This window comes from Danio rerio, chromosome 5 (assembly GCF_052040795.2).
Source record: "Danio rerio strain M-AB ecotype USA chromosome 5, GRCz13ab, whole genome shotgun sequence".
In the NCBI taxonomy this organism is placed as follows: Eukaryota; Metazoa; Chordata; class Actinopteri; order Cypriniformes; family Danionidae; genus Danio; species Danio rerio.
Genome location: NC_141025.1, coordinates 67782353 through 67800130, shown reverse-complemented (window position 1 = coordinate 67800130; position 17778 = coordinate 67782353). Strand labels below are relative to the sequence as shown.

The 17778-nt window shown below is 33.2% G+C and overlaps 1 protein-coding gene across 16 annotated transcripts in view; it reads right to left on the bottom strand.

The window, feature by feature from the left end:
* Positions 1 to 17778, bottom strand: part of tmem132e (transmembrane protein 132E) — a 1079249-nt gene that overhangs the window by 93758 nt on the left and 967713 nt on the right. For all 16 annotated transcript variants that reach the window (XR_015490395.1, XR_015490396.1, XR_015490397.1 and 13 more), the window contains 1 exon segment: positions 685 to 822. Coding sequence is in view for 13 of the 16 variants with exons in the window: in XM_087252404.1 (XP_087108530.1) it covers positions 685 to 822 (138 nt within the window). In the remaining 3 variants the exon portion in view is untranslated.

Sequence of the window (17778 nt, the reverse complement as noted above, 5' to 3'; positions counted from 1 at the left end):
TGAGGGGGGAAAAACTTTCAATAGTAAAAAAAAATGAATATAAAATAAAATCTGAACATTGAGACAAAAAAGTTGATATTCTAAAAAAAAAAAAACTGAATTTTGAGATTTTATTGTTGCATGAATACAACCTAACAGACAATAACTTATAAAGTATAAAGTGGGATTTAATATAAGGTTTGTCAGGTTGCTAATAAGGTAAAACAAAGACCTATAAGGAACAAGCATTTATCTTTTATTTAATTTCTTTATTTAATTTCTTCAGGATTGACTCCAAAGCACAGTCTGAACATAAATCCTGTATCTTTATGTATTTATGGCTACAGACTCTGTGAGAAGTTTCTGTCGAAAAGCCCCACAAAAACAATTTAGCATAAATGAACACACAGGAAGTACTAATTAATTTGACAACAAACGTTCCATTGAATGTAAGCCTCTCCAATTAGACAGTAACATCCTTGAACAAAGGTCTTAACTGAGCAGACGGGATTCTGTTTTAGTTAAATGTTATCTGGATTAACTAGCAGATGTTGGAGTGGGTGAATGTGATGATTCATCCATGAAAGTGTAGGTTCTCCTTCCACCGCTGATCAGAAACCAGATTGCCATTTAATGTGCACTACTTTGTTCGCCACTAGGGTAGCTGTTCCTAGATCAGTGTACAAAAGCATGAGGCTGACTTACCCAGACACTCCTTTGATCTTGCTGGCTTCAACGGTGGCGATGGAGTGTTTGGCTCCGGACTGCATGTCCCATTCAACCCTCCACTGGTTACTCCTTGACTTGGTGCTGAGGAGATTCACCCCTTTCTTTGCTTTTACCCTGTGAAAGAGACACAGTGGGTTTTAAAACAGAGTAAATATTGTTGGAGGCATGGTTTCAGTCTTCCAACGTCTTAAATGTTATAAAAAGTCAAGCCTAAAAAGACCTGTTCGCACCAATTTCAGGGTGAAAATTGAGTGAGTTATATATTTTTTAACATTAACATTAAGGAACAGATTTCAATACATCTGTTCAGGATAACATACATGCTACCATTGCAACAGATGTTTCAGAATAATTATTTGGTGTTGTTTTCTAGAAATTAAATTGAGTTTTATTTCACACAAAACAAAACCTGAAAAAAAAAAAAAAAAAAAAAAACATGAAACAAAAAATACACAAAAAACTAAAAAGGAAACAAAATTAAACAAAACAAGAAATAATAGAAATACATTTAAAAAACCAAAAAAAAGTAAACAAGAAAAAAAGAAAGAAAATAACTTAAAGCAAAACCAAACATGAAAAAAGACAAACAATAACAACCCAAAACAAACAATAACAACCCAAAACAAAGAAAAACAAGAAAACACAAGAAAACAAAAAACAAAAGAAGAAACAAAATATAAAACAACAAAGAAAAACATAAAACAAGACAAAAATAAGGAAACAAAGTTAAACAAAACAAGAAATGATAGAAATACATTTAAAAAACCAAAAAAAAGGAAACAAGAAAAAAAAGAAAATAAATTAAAGCAAAACCAAACATGAAAAAACAAAGAAAAACAAGAAAACACAACAAAACAAAAAAACAAAAGAAGAAACAAAATATAAAAAAACAAAGAAAAACATAAAACAAGACAAAGTTAAACAAAACAAGAAATAATAGAAACAAATTATGAAACAAAAAGAAACAATAAACATTAAATAAAAGAAAACAATAAACAAAAAAATAAAGCAAAGCCATTATACAAAACATAAAACTAAACACAAAAAAAAAAAAAAAAAAAAGAAACGAAACAAATAAAAAATCCAAAACAAAAAGAAAAAACAAAACACAAAAAGGAAACTAAACAAAACAAAAATAAAAGACAAACTAAATAGGAAACAAAAATAATCAAAAAAGGAAAAAAAAACAAACAAAGCAAAAACATTATACAAAGCACAACTAAACAAAAAACAATTAAAAAAACAAGAAACGAAACAAATAAAAAAATCTGAAACAAAAAGAAAAACAAAACACAAAAAGGAAACTAAACAAAACAAAAATAAAAGACAAACTAAATAGGAAACAAAAATAATCAAAAAAGAAAAAAAAACAAACAAAGCAAAAACATTATACAAAGCACAACTAAACAAAAAACAATTAAAAAAAACAAGAAACGAAACAAAAACAAAAGGAAAAAACAAAGCAAAACCAAAAAAAAACAAGAAAAAAACAAGACACAAAACAAAGCAAAACCAAAACAAAACCAAAACAAAACAAAAATAAATAGGAAACAAAATGAAACAAAACAAGAAATATTATAAATAAATTATGAAACAAAATGGAACAATAGACATTAAAAGGAAATAATAAACAAAAGACAAGAAACTAAATACAAAGCAAAACCACACAATAAAAACAAGACTCAAAACATAAAATACAAAAACAAAACGTAAAATAAAACAAAAGCAGAAACAAAAGCAAAAAAATAAAAATCAAAAAACACAAGCAAACTGAAATTGAAACAAAAATATCAAAAGGAAACAAAAAACAAACCTAAATAAATTAAAACTAAATTAAACAGAACAAAGCAAAACCAAACAAGAAAAAAAGACAGAAGACAGAAAAAACTAGTAAAAGCAAAAACTAAAAGCAAAACAAGAAAAGAAATCTATACAGAAAACAATTAAACAACAAATCAAAACAAAGCACGACAAAAAGCACAAAAAAACAAAAACAAAACAAACAAAAAACAACAAAAAACATGTTTAGTTTCTGCAGTATTGATTAGCATTACACAAATCCTCTACTTTTTTGCTCATTTACAGAAATCATTTAGTAAATGAGCTTCCCGAAGGCTTGATGCTGCAAATAAAATAAAAAAAAAATCCCCAAATTTCCCACAAACAACATGCAAAGCTTCTGTACCTTCATTATGACCTCTGAGACCTGCCATCTAAAATAGCATCTTCTCTGCATCAATTTATGCACACAAAATCTCATCCTCTTTATACATTTCCTCTCGTCCATTAAAATTCAAAAACATCAGCCATTTCTCTGATCCGAATCCACATTCTGATGATAAAATCCCAGTGGAGAACGCCTCTGCTCTCTCAGAGAAGCCATAAACTTCAAACGCCACAGTCATGCAGTGCTTCCAGCAGTGTTAAGATTCAACAGATGCCTGATGCTGATGCTCTTCTGTGGGCACACATGTGCAGCTTAACTCCCTGAATATGTGCGGTGACACAAGACACAGTAAACGACGCACATTTTCGACCATGATCTGTGGTTCTGCTCTATGATTTCTGCTGAAAGAGTTAGAGATAATAACACACTACGAGGTCTATGTACAATGAACTCATAGCAAAACTGGCCAGACACGCTCCATATAATATTAATTCTATACTAATGTCCATATCATTTAACTAATTAATCAATATAAATCAGTTGCTACAAGCAATTGCAACAATAAACACATTTCAGCTAATTTATTAATATAGCTAATGAGGCTTCTTTACACACTGGTAGACAAGGAAGACAAGAATAGTTATCTTTTATCAGTTTGATTCATAAGGAGTCACTTAAAGTAAGGATGTGTCAGAGCTGTTAAAAGGTAAATAGCACTTGACTGTACTGGCAGGATGAATCACTCAATGTTCATGAAGATGAATTGAAATAAAAAGACTAGAGTTTTATTGAGACATCATGACTTCCAGGTTTTATTTGTGGTTGTTATTTGTACTAACATTTAAATAATGTATTTTTTACTATGGATTTATTTATCTTCAACAGCTCATAATGTAATCATCTGGTGTTAGTTATCTCACATATAATTCGTTCTTGGGATCATCAGCAGATGAGTATACAGACACACAGTTCATCAGGTAAATGGCAGATCTTCGAAACACCAAATGATAGGGATGGTTGACGTGAAACTGACGTTTCGACACAGTGTCGGGATCTCGAAGACACCGCATGATCGGAAACACCTGGTCCCGTGACTAAAGCGATTTAAAGCATCTATCAGTTCAGAAGTGTTTCGAGACCTTGTGAATCGGCTTTTGGCTGACAAGGTCAGTGAATACTAACGTCTCATATAGCCTAGTCAACCAGGCATGTGCACGTTGTTACTAGGCTTCAAATGGCCTTTGGGTTCAAATCCCAACTTGTACAAATTCTCGGAAATCAAGATTTAATGTATTTTAATAATGTTACAGTTTTATGGTCTAGTCTAGATAAGAGACAGCTGTGGATAAGTCATCCATTTAGCATCATTTTTGAAACACTTTAAGCAATTAATATTTTTACAGTAATGTGATGGTTGGCTTTATGTAGATGTTAATAAAATACAATAAACCGAAAATTTAATTATAATAAATAATATGTGTAAACTTCCAACCACATCCATTTCTGATCTAGCAGCAATCCTGTTTTATGACTAATACAAGACATATTTATTCACTAAGTGTTTTTTCAGTTGTCAGACCAATGTTGAAACAAAACGATACAAGAACAAAGCATTTCAAACTGATATTAAGCATTTCAAAATAGCTGTATCATCATAGATTCGAACCCACTTTCCCTGCATGGTGGTCAGGAACCCTCACCGCTCCACTAAATTACTTGAATGTTCAACTCTACAAAGTGGGGTTTAGTACCTCAATTTGCTCAACTGTTCTTTGCTGAAGCGATTCCAGCGCAATACATTAAAAGTGACCACTAAGTGTCACTGTAGAGTGGGGTTTCTAAACTTCGACACATTTGCTTCGACTGTTTTAGTGTTTCATGAAGCCTCACTTTGCCCACCACTACCAAATGAGAGTAATCACTTCCCTTGATCAGTGTGAAGGATCCGAAGACACATAAGTAACAACTGGAAGAATGAGGTGGGTCTTTATAATGTCCTTGATAACGCGGAACAGGTGCAGGTGATTAGAAGGCTGGTGATGGTTTGCGGGATTGGAGAGAGGTGGTTTGTGAGAGAGAGCAGTGATTGGGTGAGCAGGAACAAGCCGTGGGTGTGACAAGAAGATTTTTACATTCAACGGAAAAAGGAAGAAGAAGTTTTCTATTAAGCTGCGGTCACATTGGGCTTTTCCTCCCATAGACTTCCATTTATATGCACGCGAATGCGTCAGACCGGAAACTCGGAGTCATGCGTCAAGTTTCGCAGGTTGCGACGGTGCAAAGTTCAAGCTTGGTAAACTCTGACCTGCGAAATCGCATCACTTGACAGCGTGAGAACAATCAAGGATCAAAACATGACAACTCTGGACAGATATTTAAAACATGGAGCAATCGCTTGCTTTTAAAAATGTCCAATAAGCTTGTTTAATCCCATCTCTTTTCGCAGGGCCGCACGACAGAATATCGCATGCTTAAACTCTAATGTGACCGCAGCTTTACTCCTTACTATTCATTATCCAAATACTGCCACAAAAAAACACACAACAAGACATCTACTTCTTTTCACAAATATGAAAATATGTTACTAATTATAAAAATAAAACATTCAAGGAAAGGTTGAATATGTTTTTTAAATTAGTGTAAAGAATGTTTTAGTAATCTGAAGAATGTTTAACAACAGGTTCTATAGATGTTAAAAGTACTTCATGTAATCATCGATGCCAATAAACTACTTTTGTTTTTAAGGGTGTAATCTGATTTAAAGTTTGTAATTATGCCCAATTTTAGAAAATGCAAACATGAAGCCTATCTTTTCCGCTGCATATGTTTTTCAGCTAATATTTTAACATGTTTTGCAATTAAGTTAAATATTGTAAATACTTTTTGACATTAGAGCTAAAATGTTTGACTGCTTTTATTACTATTGTACGTGCATAAATATCTGTTGTTTTTCTATGCATTAGTTTTATTTGTTTAAAAACAAACACAAAAGAAAAGAAAAACAAGACAAAACTAAATTATTAGGAAAAAAAACATCAAATGAAAAATACAAATTATGAACCGAAATAAAAGGAAACAAAACATTCATTTATTCATTTTGTTTTCAACTTAGTCTCTTTATTAAACCGAGGTCAGCACAGCGGAATGAAACGCCAACTTATCCAGCACATGTTTTATGCAGCAGATGCCCTTCCAGCACTGGGAAAGGAAAACGAAACAAACAAAAAACAAGAAATTAAATCAATCAAAATTCAAAGCAAAACCAAACAAGAAACAAAACAAAACAAAAACGGAACAAAATATAAACAAAAAAAAGACCAAACAAAACCAAACAAACAACTGGAACAATACAGAAAAAAACAACAACAAAACGAAATGACACAAAACCAAACAAGAAAATAAACAAAAACAAAACAAAAATAGAACAAAACCAAACTAAACAAAATGAAATGAACAGAAATAGAACAAAACAAAAACAAAACAGAATGAAACAAAACTACACTAAAACAAACAAAACAGAAACAAAAACAAAACAGAAGGAAACAAAACCAAAAAAGAAGAAAAAAAAAAACACGGAACAAAACAGAAACACAACAAAAACAAAACAGAATAAAACAAAACCAAACAGAAAACAAACAAGCGTGGACTAAAGCAAAACAAAACAAAACAGAATGAAACAAAACAAAACAAAAAACTGAACAAAATGAAATAAAACATAAACAAAAACAAACAAAACACAGTTATTATTCTTCATTGTGGTTTCTTATTTTGTAAAAAGAAAAAGTATAAATATTATTATATTTAAAAGCATAGCATTATTTATCATATCGCCGCAGTTCCGAATCTCCCTTAACCTTGATAAAATCTCTGTAACGCACAGCCTCACACAAATTATTGTTTTAATTAAAGATCTAGCTCTGAACCCGACAAGAAACTTCTGTTCCACATCGCTTTAAGAGCACATGGGAATGGTTGACCAAACACTCATAACGTGACAAAACATTCATTGATAGCAGATTCTGTCTCCAGGATTAACCTCAGACAGGTTAACCTCAAAAAACTCTGTCCTTTCTCTTTGAACTGCTGCTTGGAATTGCTCTCGCCCGATAAAAGGAAAACTCCTGCTTTGAGGAGCGGACCATGACCAACAGCTGAGGCTTCGGTCGGCCATTTCAACAACTTATCTCACCCCCTCAGCCTCTCCATCAAGCACAGTGCTGATGATCATAGACTGTGCTACACTTTTCGAAATATTAAATTTAAAGGGGGGAAAAAAAAGCAGACCTTCATGCCTCGCTTCAAATGAAACACAATATCTTTTTGATAGAGCGATAATAACAGATTTTTGATACGGCTCTTCATTGAAATTGTGGGTGACTGGCAGGCGACCTCATTATTCTGTGTGGTGATACAGAGAGTGCCGTGCAACAATTAGATTATTTCATTTATTTAAGCATGGAGCTGAATTACTTTATCTTAAAAGCCTTACATTGTCCACGTTAATTAACAGTAATCCACACTCAACCAGCACATTTAACATGTGTCTTGTGTCTTCAGGCAATATGCTACTAAATGAGGAGTTTTAATAACTGGAACTTTTTTATTAGAATTTAAGGAGTGTTCACACCAGACATGGGATGTATGAATAAATCTTCATTCGCTTGTCAAATTCGTTCCATTCACACATCAAATTCACATTCCAATAGTTGCAGATTCGCATCATGGACGGGGCTACTGTCTGTCTGGTGACTAGTTTCTTTGATAAATGGCTAACATGGATATTATCAAAAGATTAGCTGTGCTTTATGTGATAAAAAAAAAAAAAATTGTTCTGCGTTGTAAGTCCACTAGATACTTTAAAAGTTGCACCCTGCTCTGTGAGTTCATTAACTCCAGCAGAAACTATATTTGGATGATGAAAGCTTTTAGGTGCGCTTCAGACTGAGATAAGTCCAATTTGATGAGCTGTTGTCCAGTGATGGCAGGATGATTTCCCCTCGGGACACAAACAACAGGAGCTACATCATAATCACGCCCCTACAAGAGAAAGCTCCTGATTGGGTAACGCGGCACAAATGTCTAAAGTTATTATAATGATAAAGTTTAGACTTTCCAACTTGAGCGATTTGCACAATTCACACAAACGAAAAACGAAAGAAAAGAAAAGAAAAGAAAAGAAAAGAAAACAGAACAGAACAGAACAGAACAGGACAGGACAGGACAGGACAGGACAGGACAGGACAGAACAGAACAGAACAAAACTAAACAAAGACATAATCACGCCCCATAATCAGAGTTTCTAACTTAAGCGATTTGCGTAATTCACACATCAAACGTGCAAAATTTGCACTATGCACCTCATTCGTGCAAATCGTGCAGCAAGATGTCTATTCACGTCTTTGCATTGACCTAACGTGTAATATACTTACACTTGACACTTCATCCGCGACTGGTGTGAACACAGCATTAAAGTTGGTGTTAAATTATTAAAACACAATTATGGTAACAAAGTTATAGTTCTGTTACAAAACTCTTGCCTATTGGACTGTAAAACAGTTAAAATTATGGTAGAATAACGCAGCTGCGGGCTTGCTAGAATATCACCTTTAATAATACGAGAAACTATATACGCTCCAAAAAATGACATTTGCTGTTTCTTCAAAATAAGCTTAACACCACACTTTTCAAGGTTTTTTGGGGACAACTTAATTGTTTTATGTTTAATCAATTAAAATTTGTAAAAACTAATAATTAAATTAATTTCTTCAAGTTATCCCAACACAAATTGGTTGACAAAGCATTTTTACATGGCAGCTCTAGCATACGCGCAATTACAAAAGCTTATGTTTACCTCTAATTTAAAGCAGCTACTTTTTTTATATTGAAATGAATATTGTATTCTTAATGTACACTCTCAAAAAAAAAATGGTACATTCTTGTACCAAAAAAAATTCAAACCCTTGTCACTGGGGCAGTTCCTTTTTATGAGGACATGATCTGTACCAAGGGAAACCAAAATGTTTCCTTTGTTTTTTAAAACCTGCAGATACAATATTGTACCTTCATTAAAGGGACAAATATGATCCATGAAGGTGCCACTACAGTGACAATACACTTTGTACCTTAACAGTGTCAAATGTGTTCCTTTTTTGCTATATCAAAAATGGGTCAATTTATTTTTACTAAATATAAAACATCAAATTCATTTCTTAAACACATTTATTAATGTTTTAATGTATGTTTTAGTTTACAAAAAGTTTATTTTTGTGTAAATACAATAAACAAAAATAAAATACTTTAAAATAAGTCAAAAGATCTATTTTTGTATTATAGAACTTAATAATTCATGTTTATGAGTTTCTTTAAAAATATGCTTTTAAATGATGTATATATATATATATATTAATATGGAAATTATTTAAAAAATCACTTTGCCTATCCAGTAATATTTATTTTCATAGAAGGAGTTGGCCAACACTTTTCTACCTTTTTTTATGAGAACAATTGTGTACGTTCATTTCAATTGTACCATAAAAGATACAGAACAGTATCATAAGAGGTCTTTTCTGTAGCATTTGAGGTACAACTTTTACAAAGGTACAAAACAGTTCCTCAAGGAACATTGTTTGTAGCACCGTGTACCTTTTTTATTGAGAGTGTCCAATAGCAATAACAGCTTAACAGACCTCATCAAGTTAACTTAAATATATTTTCAAATTTAAATGGATTGATCATAAAAAAAATAAGTTTTCACCAAATAAACATCAAGAATTGCGTTGTTTCAGCTTATTTTACATACAGTAGTAGTTTGAAAGAGCAACAAAAATTATTGTTTGAGTGTTTTTTTTTTTACATTTCACAGTTGGGCTAAAGTAGCATAACACACAAATAATTACTATAAAACTAATATTATATGTATATATTACTATATACTAATATTAAATTTTTTTTTCACAATCACATACAGTACACTGTAAAACCTAAAAAGTTGAGGAACCGATTGTAACAAACTATTTGAGTTAGAAAACTAACCCTAATGAGTACTGTGAACTTAATCCGTTTGAATAAATGAAGCAATTTGAGCACAGTAAAACCCAATAAATGAAGAGAACTCAAACCAACAGAGTACTGTAAAATCTAAAAGGTTAAGACAACTCAAACTTAAGTTGAAGTAATAAGATATTCAATTAACTAATTCCCTTTAACACTAAGTTCAAAACTCTTTTCAAATGAGAAGAGATGACTTTCAGTTAATTTTGAGTTAACTACACTCATTTCATTTGATAAAGTTGACTGTTGGGTTTACAGTGATTCAGAGATCTCAACACCCTCTGTAGCGAACTGACACAGCAAAATTTCCAATAAAAACTTCCACTTGACAGCCTATTCATAAAGCGAGCACTTATAAGCGTATATATAGAGAGCTGATCTAGGGTCTGTCCACAGGAATGCAAACTATGATTTGACTTCCTACATCTAAAACAATGACCAGACAGCAAAACTGCCTACAGCAGCAGCGCGAACACAAGCAGTGATGAATAACTCTAGCCTCCACTGTAGTCTCTCACCATAAAAATTACCGTAAAAAAAGCCCATAAACAAGCAGGATGAGAAATGTCAGCAGATGCATGTCTCTAAGGCATTAGGCACTCAGTCCTTTCGTTCCCTGCATTACTGCGAAAGCTGTCCCTCTCTTAACGTCTAAATCTGGCCAGCAAAGTTTTTTTTTTCACCCATTTGTACAACCAGGGCTTTCCATTAGTTCCACTAGAAAAAGAGACACTTGACATGAATAAATGATCGCCGGAGGTCTGCACGCAAACATATCCAAATCACAACACACACGCGGATTAATGCACGTCGCTGGAAACTCTTCCTTGAAACATTAAAATGACATCTTTAAATGGCTATATATAAATGCGAATCACTCCGCTTGTCCAAACAGACAGTGATCATTTTCATAAACACACCAGTTATTTTTATTAAAACGATCCACAGATCGATCCACGTTTTTTTTTTTAGCACAACTGCGATGAAATCAAGATGGTATCAATGTCAGAAAGCATTAGTTCCAGCAATGCCTTTTTTTGTAAGTGGCTTATTGTGTCTTGGTTTTGTATTTTTAGACCATGTAATTGCATGTATACGAGTTCTGCTTTCCATTTAGAGTCACATAACATCTGCTCCTTAACAGCAGCTCCATATGCTTACTAGCTTGCAACTGTGAACATTCTAGCAACAATAAAAATTTGCTTTACTTGTCTAAACTGAAGAAGCATTTGAGTCTCTTTGGATTTTAAATTAGTTATGAAAAGAAAATATGGGTTTAAAATGGTATGCTCTCACCCAGACTATTATATGCTGTTATAAGATACTAACATTTCACATAATAGGGCGAAAATGCTCTTGTTAATGTTGTCAGGGCTCTAAACTAACCTTTTTTTTAAGGTATGATTTAAATGAAATTAAATCTGTTAATATAACACGTGTAGTAACGATGCTTGTTTACTACACGTTTTAAAATCATACATAAAAATGTATGATTTTAAAAAGGAGGTGTGGCACTCAACCCCACCCCTAAACCCAACCATCATTGGGTGAGCAAATTGTACCAATGTCGACTCGGTCCCAGTCATTCCCCTCGCTGGCCAGCAGAGGCCACCATATCCGGACTTCTAAGCATTACATCATCCACTTACACTGATCTAGCACACCTGAACTGAATCTAGCTAACGACCCACGTACCCTTTATAAGCCAGCTCCAAACGGTCAGTCAGTGCGAAGTCTTGTTTAGCCCCGGCCAGCATTTCTGAGCGGTATTCCTGCCTGAGTCCTCGTGTATTACTCCAGCCTGTTTCTGACTCTGCTTCGCCTTCTGCCTGCCCACGACCCACGCCTTATATACGGACTCTGATACTCGCTGCCTGCCCACGACCCACGCCTGATACACGGACTCTGATACTTGCAGCCTGCCCTCGATCTATGCCTGGTAAAACACTCTGTGTCTGTTCATCACCAGTCTTTATCCACCATAGACTGTTGCTGTTATGTGTTTGCACGTTAGTGCATATTGTGTGTGTGAATGTGAGCTTGATTAATAAATACTGCATAATGGATCCCTCCGCGTCAGTCTCCTCGTTACAACCAAATTGTACTTATTAGATTCATACAAGTTGAACTAAATAAAAAAAAGTTACAAATTGCTGTAAGATTGCGCTGGATGGAACATTTATTTTGTCTTTTAAAAAGCTTAATAATGGTTTTATTATTTGTGATATGATGAGTAATGGGCACCTCAATTGTTGCTAGAAGGGATACAGATGCAATCAGAAGTTAATGAGAAGTATTTGTTTTATTTATTAAACTACGCATTTATTAGTGTATTTTAGCCATTGATGACGTGCACTCTGAACATTCTTGCCACACTGGTATGATCTTACTCTTTAGTGACCAGTCAAGGCTGATCACATCGGTGTGATTGAACACGTTAAAGGGTTAAACCAGTTTGAATCTTTCCTTTATCTAACACAATAGAAATATTGAAGAAAGATGTTTTGATCACCACAGATTTTTATTTTTTTGAAGATAAAAATGTGTCTTATCTGATCTTATTTTGGGTTTATAGTTTATGCCTTTGTAGCCTGATGCATAAATTATTACCAATATCAAACTAATCATAATGAACCAATGGTTATTGAAACTTTTCCCATTCAACATAACAACTGGGAAACTTTCTCAACTCAATTTAAAGTGGAAATAAATTATATTTATTTGGGTAAAATTATCACTTTATTATGTACTTAAAAATCAAGAGAAGCCTCAAGTATTTCCAGTATATCTGGAATTATGAATTCTAGATTTTTTTTCTTTAGTTTAATTTAAACAAAATAAAAATTAAAGGTTGAAAAAAGGAAAGAAATAAATAAATAAAGTTTTTGTGTTTCATATTTTGTTCGATAAAAATCTAATTTTGTTTTAGATTTAAAATAAAATTTCATTTAGATACATTTATTGATAAAAGTAACAAAACGATGCAATGTTTTCAGACATATTATCAATAATCATTAAAAAAACGCAACACCAATAATTTGACTTTATTGATATTTAGTGGTAAAAAAAAAAACAGATTTTGACTCCAAGCTTATATATATATATATATACACTTTAATTTTATTATTATTATTATTATTTTATATTCTTCAGTATAGGAGACAGACTGTCTGAATAATGTGCTTATTATTAGACTGGCTGTTTGAAATCATCAAAAATGATCCGACTCTCTGTGTAACTGTTCCTGCTATTGACGAGGTAGAATCCACAGAGACAGATGTTTACTACGCACCATTCAGAATACTAAGATCTGCCACTATTCAAAGTACAGTTAAACTAAGCACAGTGAAAAATGACAATGTGTGTGAGAGAGAGAGACAGAAAGAAGGTTTTGCTGGCACAGACTGGAAGAGAATTATGGCGTTGTGAAGAAGATTTAGAATGGAGTGAGAGAAAAGCTGAACCTGCCAGCCTGGATTTGCACAGAGATGACAATTCATCAGAGCAGGAAAGGGGCAAATATTCAGAGGGAAGTGATTCACTGTTTAACTTAACAACACAAAGCCATCTGGAATGAGATCATACAGTATCATATATATACAATCTATTTATGGACTTCCATCAAGTTAAATATAAATGCTACATCTGATAAAAGGGAATATGCCATCATCCATATTTTTTTTCCTGACAATGTATAAAAAAAGAAAGTGGACTTGGGTAAGGAGTGAATATTGAATATATATATAAAATATAAAAATAATAATAATAATAATAATAATAATAATAATAATAATAATAATAATTGTCGACTTAGTCCCTTTATTAATCCGGAGTCGCCACAAAGGAATGAACCACCAACTTATCCAGTAAGTTTTTACGCAGCGAATGCCCTTCCAGCCACAACCCATCTCTGGGAAACATCCACACAAATTCACAAACACACTAATACACTACAGACAATTTAGCCTACCCAATTTACCTGTACAGCATGTCTTTGAACTGTGGGGGAAACCGGAGCACCCGGAGGAAACCCACGCGAATGCAGGGAGAAAATGCAAACTCCACACAGAAACGAATGAATGATTAAATTTACGGATGGATGAATGAACAAATTAAATAATTAATTGTTCTCCTCAATATAAAATAAAAAACAATACCCTGCAAGTTGTGAAAGAGAACAAGCCTCAGGCAGGTATGAAAAAGTAACTCAAAAGTAAATTAAAAGTATCGTAACAAATTACTTTCTATAAAAAGTAACTAAGTAATGCAACTACTTACTTTTTGGGGGAGCAACTCAATATTGTATTGCATTACTTTCAAAAGCAACTTTCCCCAACACTGGCCATACCTATGTCTTTATACAATTCTGTGTTCACCCACACACGAATCAAATAAAAAATAAAAATAAAAATAAAAGCTATTGCAAACAAATGTCGTTTTTTTGAACAGAGTTATTATGACTGGTATGTCTGGCCAGGATAATGATGGCAATAATGGATGTACAAATGGATTTATTAAATAACCTATTTCACATTAAATTGGAAAATGTTCAAATTTTTCAAGTAATAAAAACCAAACAATTTAGGTCACCATACTATTACATAATAACCCTTAAAACGAGGATGACGCAGAGACTAAAACAGCCTCCTTTTTCTCATGTTGAAAGCTGGGAATGTTCAATTCATATTCTTTCAATACAGAGAATGTTAGAGAACGATGCAGAATGATACAAAGACAGAAAGAGAGAGAGAGAGAGAAAGCCATTCGGTGGTTCGCAATCCTGGAACACAATTATTCTAAGTAGTTTTCCCATCAGTAGCAGGCATGAGCGGAAGACCCTCGGGTGAGCCAAAACCTTTTCTGCCGAGGCAATAGTGAGGAAAAAAAAAAAGCTCTCCAATTTATTTGATAAGGCAAGCGGAACTCAGTCCTGCCAACTGCTGCAAAGAACAGGAAAATCAGCCTCGCACCCGCAGCCAGCTCTCGTCAGACAGCTGACATTTCACTGGCCACTTCCACACTTCATATGTGAATCATACATAAACCTGAAGTCTGGGGAAACAAAGTGCTTCTTTAAAGAGAAGAGCCCATATTGTGCTGGAAAGCAGTTAAAAACCCAATTTGAGTGTGGAATATTCACTGAATAATCAGTGAAGAGGCGACACCGTGGCTCATTTTATCGCAAGAAGGTCGCTGGTTCGAGTCCCAGCTGGATCAGTGCGCATTTCTGTATGGAGTTTGCATGTTCTTCCTGTTTACATGGTTTTCCTCCGGGTGCTCCAGTTTCCCCGAAAGACATGCACCATTACTGCCATCGATCTACACCCGCCGCTTTACAGGAAAACGAACGAGTTTTTTAGGTATGACCGCAGTTTGCGACTATGCCGCCAGGTGGCACAAAGAGATGGGAACGGACAGAAATAGCCTATACATTAGCTGTAAATACTCTGTTACTTGTAAATAAGGATAAACAATGAAACAAAGCCTTACAAGTCCTTCATTAATCATTAAAAAGACAACTAGGCTACATTATTTAGAGGAATAAAGAATAACAAATAATCTTTGGAGTGAAGTGCTTAAGTCCGCTATATGCTTCAGCACCAGAACACTAGTTGCCGTGAGATTGTGGTTTCTTAAATAAAATAATAATAATCTAGCCTAATTAAATGAAATTGAAATGTTCACCATTTCATAGAAGCCTATATATACAGTTTCTTTTTTAAATATTTCACACATGAAGTTTTACAGAGCAAGGACATTTTCACAGTATGTCTGATATTTTCTTCTGGAGAAAGTCTTATTTGTTATATTTTGGCTGGAATAAAAGCAATTTTAACATTTTTAAATACCATTTAAGGTCAAAATTATCAGCCTCATTAAGCTATATATATTTTTTGGATAATCTACAGAACAAACCATCATTATACAATAACTTGCCTAATTAGCCAAACCTGCCTAGTTAACCTAATTAACCTAGTTAATGTAAGCTTTTAAATGTCACTTTAATCTGTATAGAAGTGTCCTGAAAATATCTAGTAAAATATTATTTACTATCATCATGGCAAATATAAAACCATTATAAATAATAATAATGAATCAGTTATTAGAAATTAGTTATTAAAACTATTATGTTTAAAAATGTGTTGAAAATCTTCTGTACGTTAAACAGAAATTGAGGAAAAAAAAAAAAAAACAGGGGTTTATCTGAGCTTTGTGTGAAGTCTTTTTAAGACAATAATCCCCAGATCCAATATAATAATTCAGTATTGATTATTTTTTTAACTGTTTACAATTATTTAGGACATAAACAGATATTTGGCTGTTATCTTGTGTGTATAGGTCCTCTCAAGAGATTGCATGCGTTAATGTTGATGATGTTGATTATTATTACTATTAATCCATAGATGTTACAATAAACACCCAAAATGAATAAAACCATTAATTTTTCAGGTCACCCTGAAATTTAGTAAAAAAACAACTACAATCAGTACATATAGATTAGCCTCAATCTGCTAAACACTGAAATAACCATGTCTGATCTGATTACATTTCTGTTATGTTTACAACTAACTTGTGTTTAGCCATCTAGTGATTAGGTTTAGTATCTAAGCGAAAATAATTGAATAAAAGCAATTTATTTTACATTGAATATGTACTGTATGAAAACAACTGTATTGGTGAATATTATAACATACAGTATATTGATGACTGCTGCATTCTGAAATCAATAGTAGATGAATGGATTTATGAGTGAGTGAATTTCGAGATTAATAAATGAATAAATGAATGCGTGAATGAATGATGGATGACTGACTGGCTGGCTGACTGACTGACTGAATGAATGGAAATAAATGGAAGAAGTCTAGATGAAAGAATGAATGCTAGATGAATAAACAAATGAATGAATGAATGAATAACTGACTGAATGAATGAATAAATGAACGAACGAACGAAAAAATGAATGAATGAATGAATGAATGAATGAATGAATGAATGAATGAATGAATGAATGAATGAATGAATGAATGAATGAATGAACGAATGCATTTATATGCATTAGCATAATCTTGTCTGGCCTAGATGAAATATATTGATCAAATTTATTGTGGCCTTAATGATTGTTATTTTATTAACCCACATTTATTTGGATAGGCAATTAGACATATTAGAGGTCACTTCATTCATTCATTCATTCATTAATCTATAGAAGAAAGCAAAGACTGAAATATTTCAGAATAGGAATAAGAAGCCTTATAATGTGCTTCAGTAAAATATCCAGAGCTTTTTGTTTGAGCATTTGCTCAGCTTGGCCATACTAATGCTGCTTGCGCTGGGAAGACTGCAGGGAGCAGCAGCAAGCATGTTATTGTTATGGCAACAAGACGTACAAAAACACAGTGAAAGACATGGAAAGTATCAGTAAATGAACTTGCATAAGCAATGAAAAACTCTCCATCTCAGGAATCTCAACTATACCTGGAACCAAAACCATGGAGAAGACAAAACAAGAGACACTTTAAAATGAGAATAAATGGAGATGATGGAACATTGGGAACACAAGTACGCACTTACCTCAGTAGAAAGTACTTGTTTTTTTTTTGCCGAAGACCCAAAAAACATTTTTGCTTGAACAAATTACTTGTTTAAAAAAAGAAGCTGAATCAAGCCCATTCATGAACAATTTTGACAAATATTATGTTCAATCTACTGTTGCCACGACTACCTGGGTAGTGGATGTGTAGCTCCTCGCATGATTCGCATGATTTGCATGGTATGGCAATAAAGCATCAAAATACCATGTTTGCAGATATGTAAGAAAAGTGCAAAGTGAACATACATTGCCTGACAAAAGT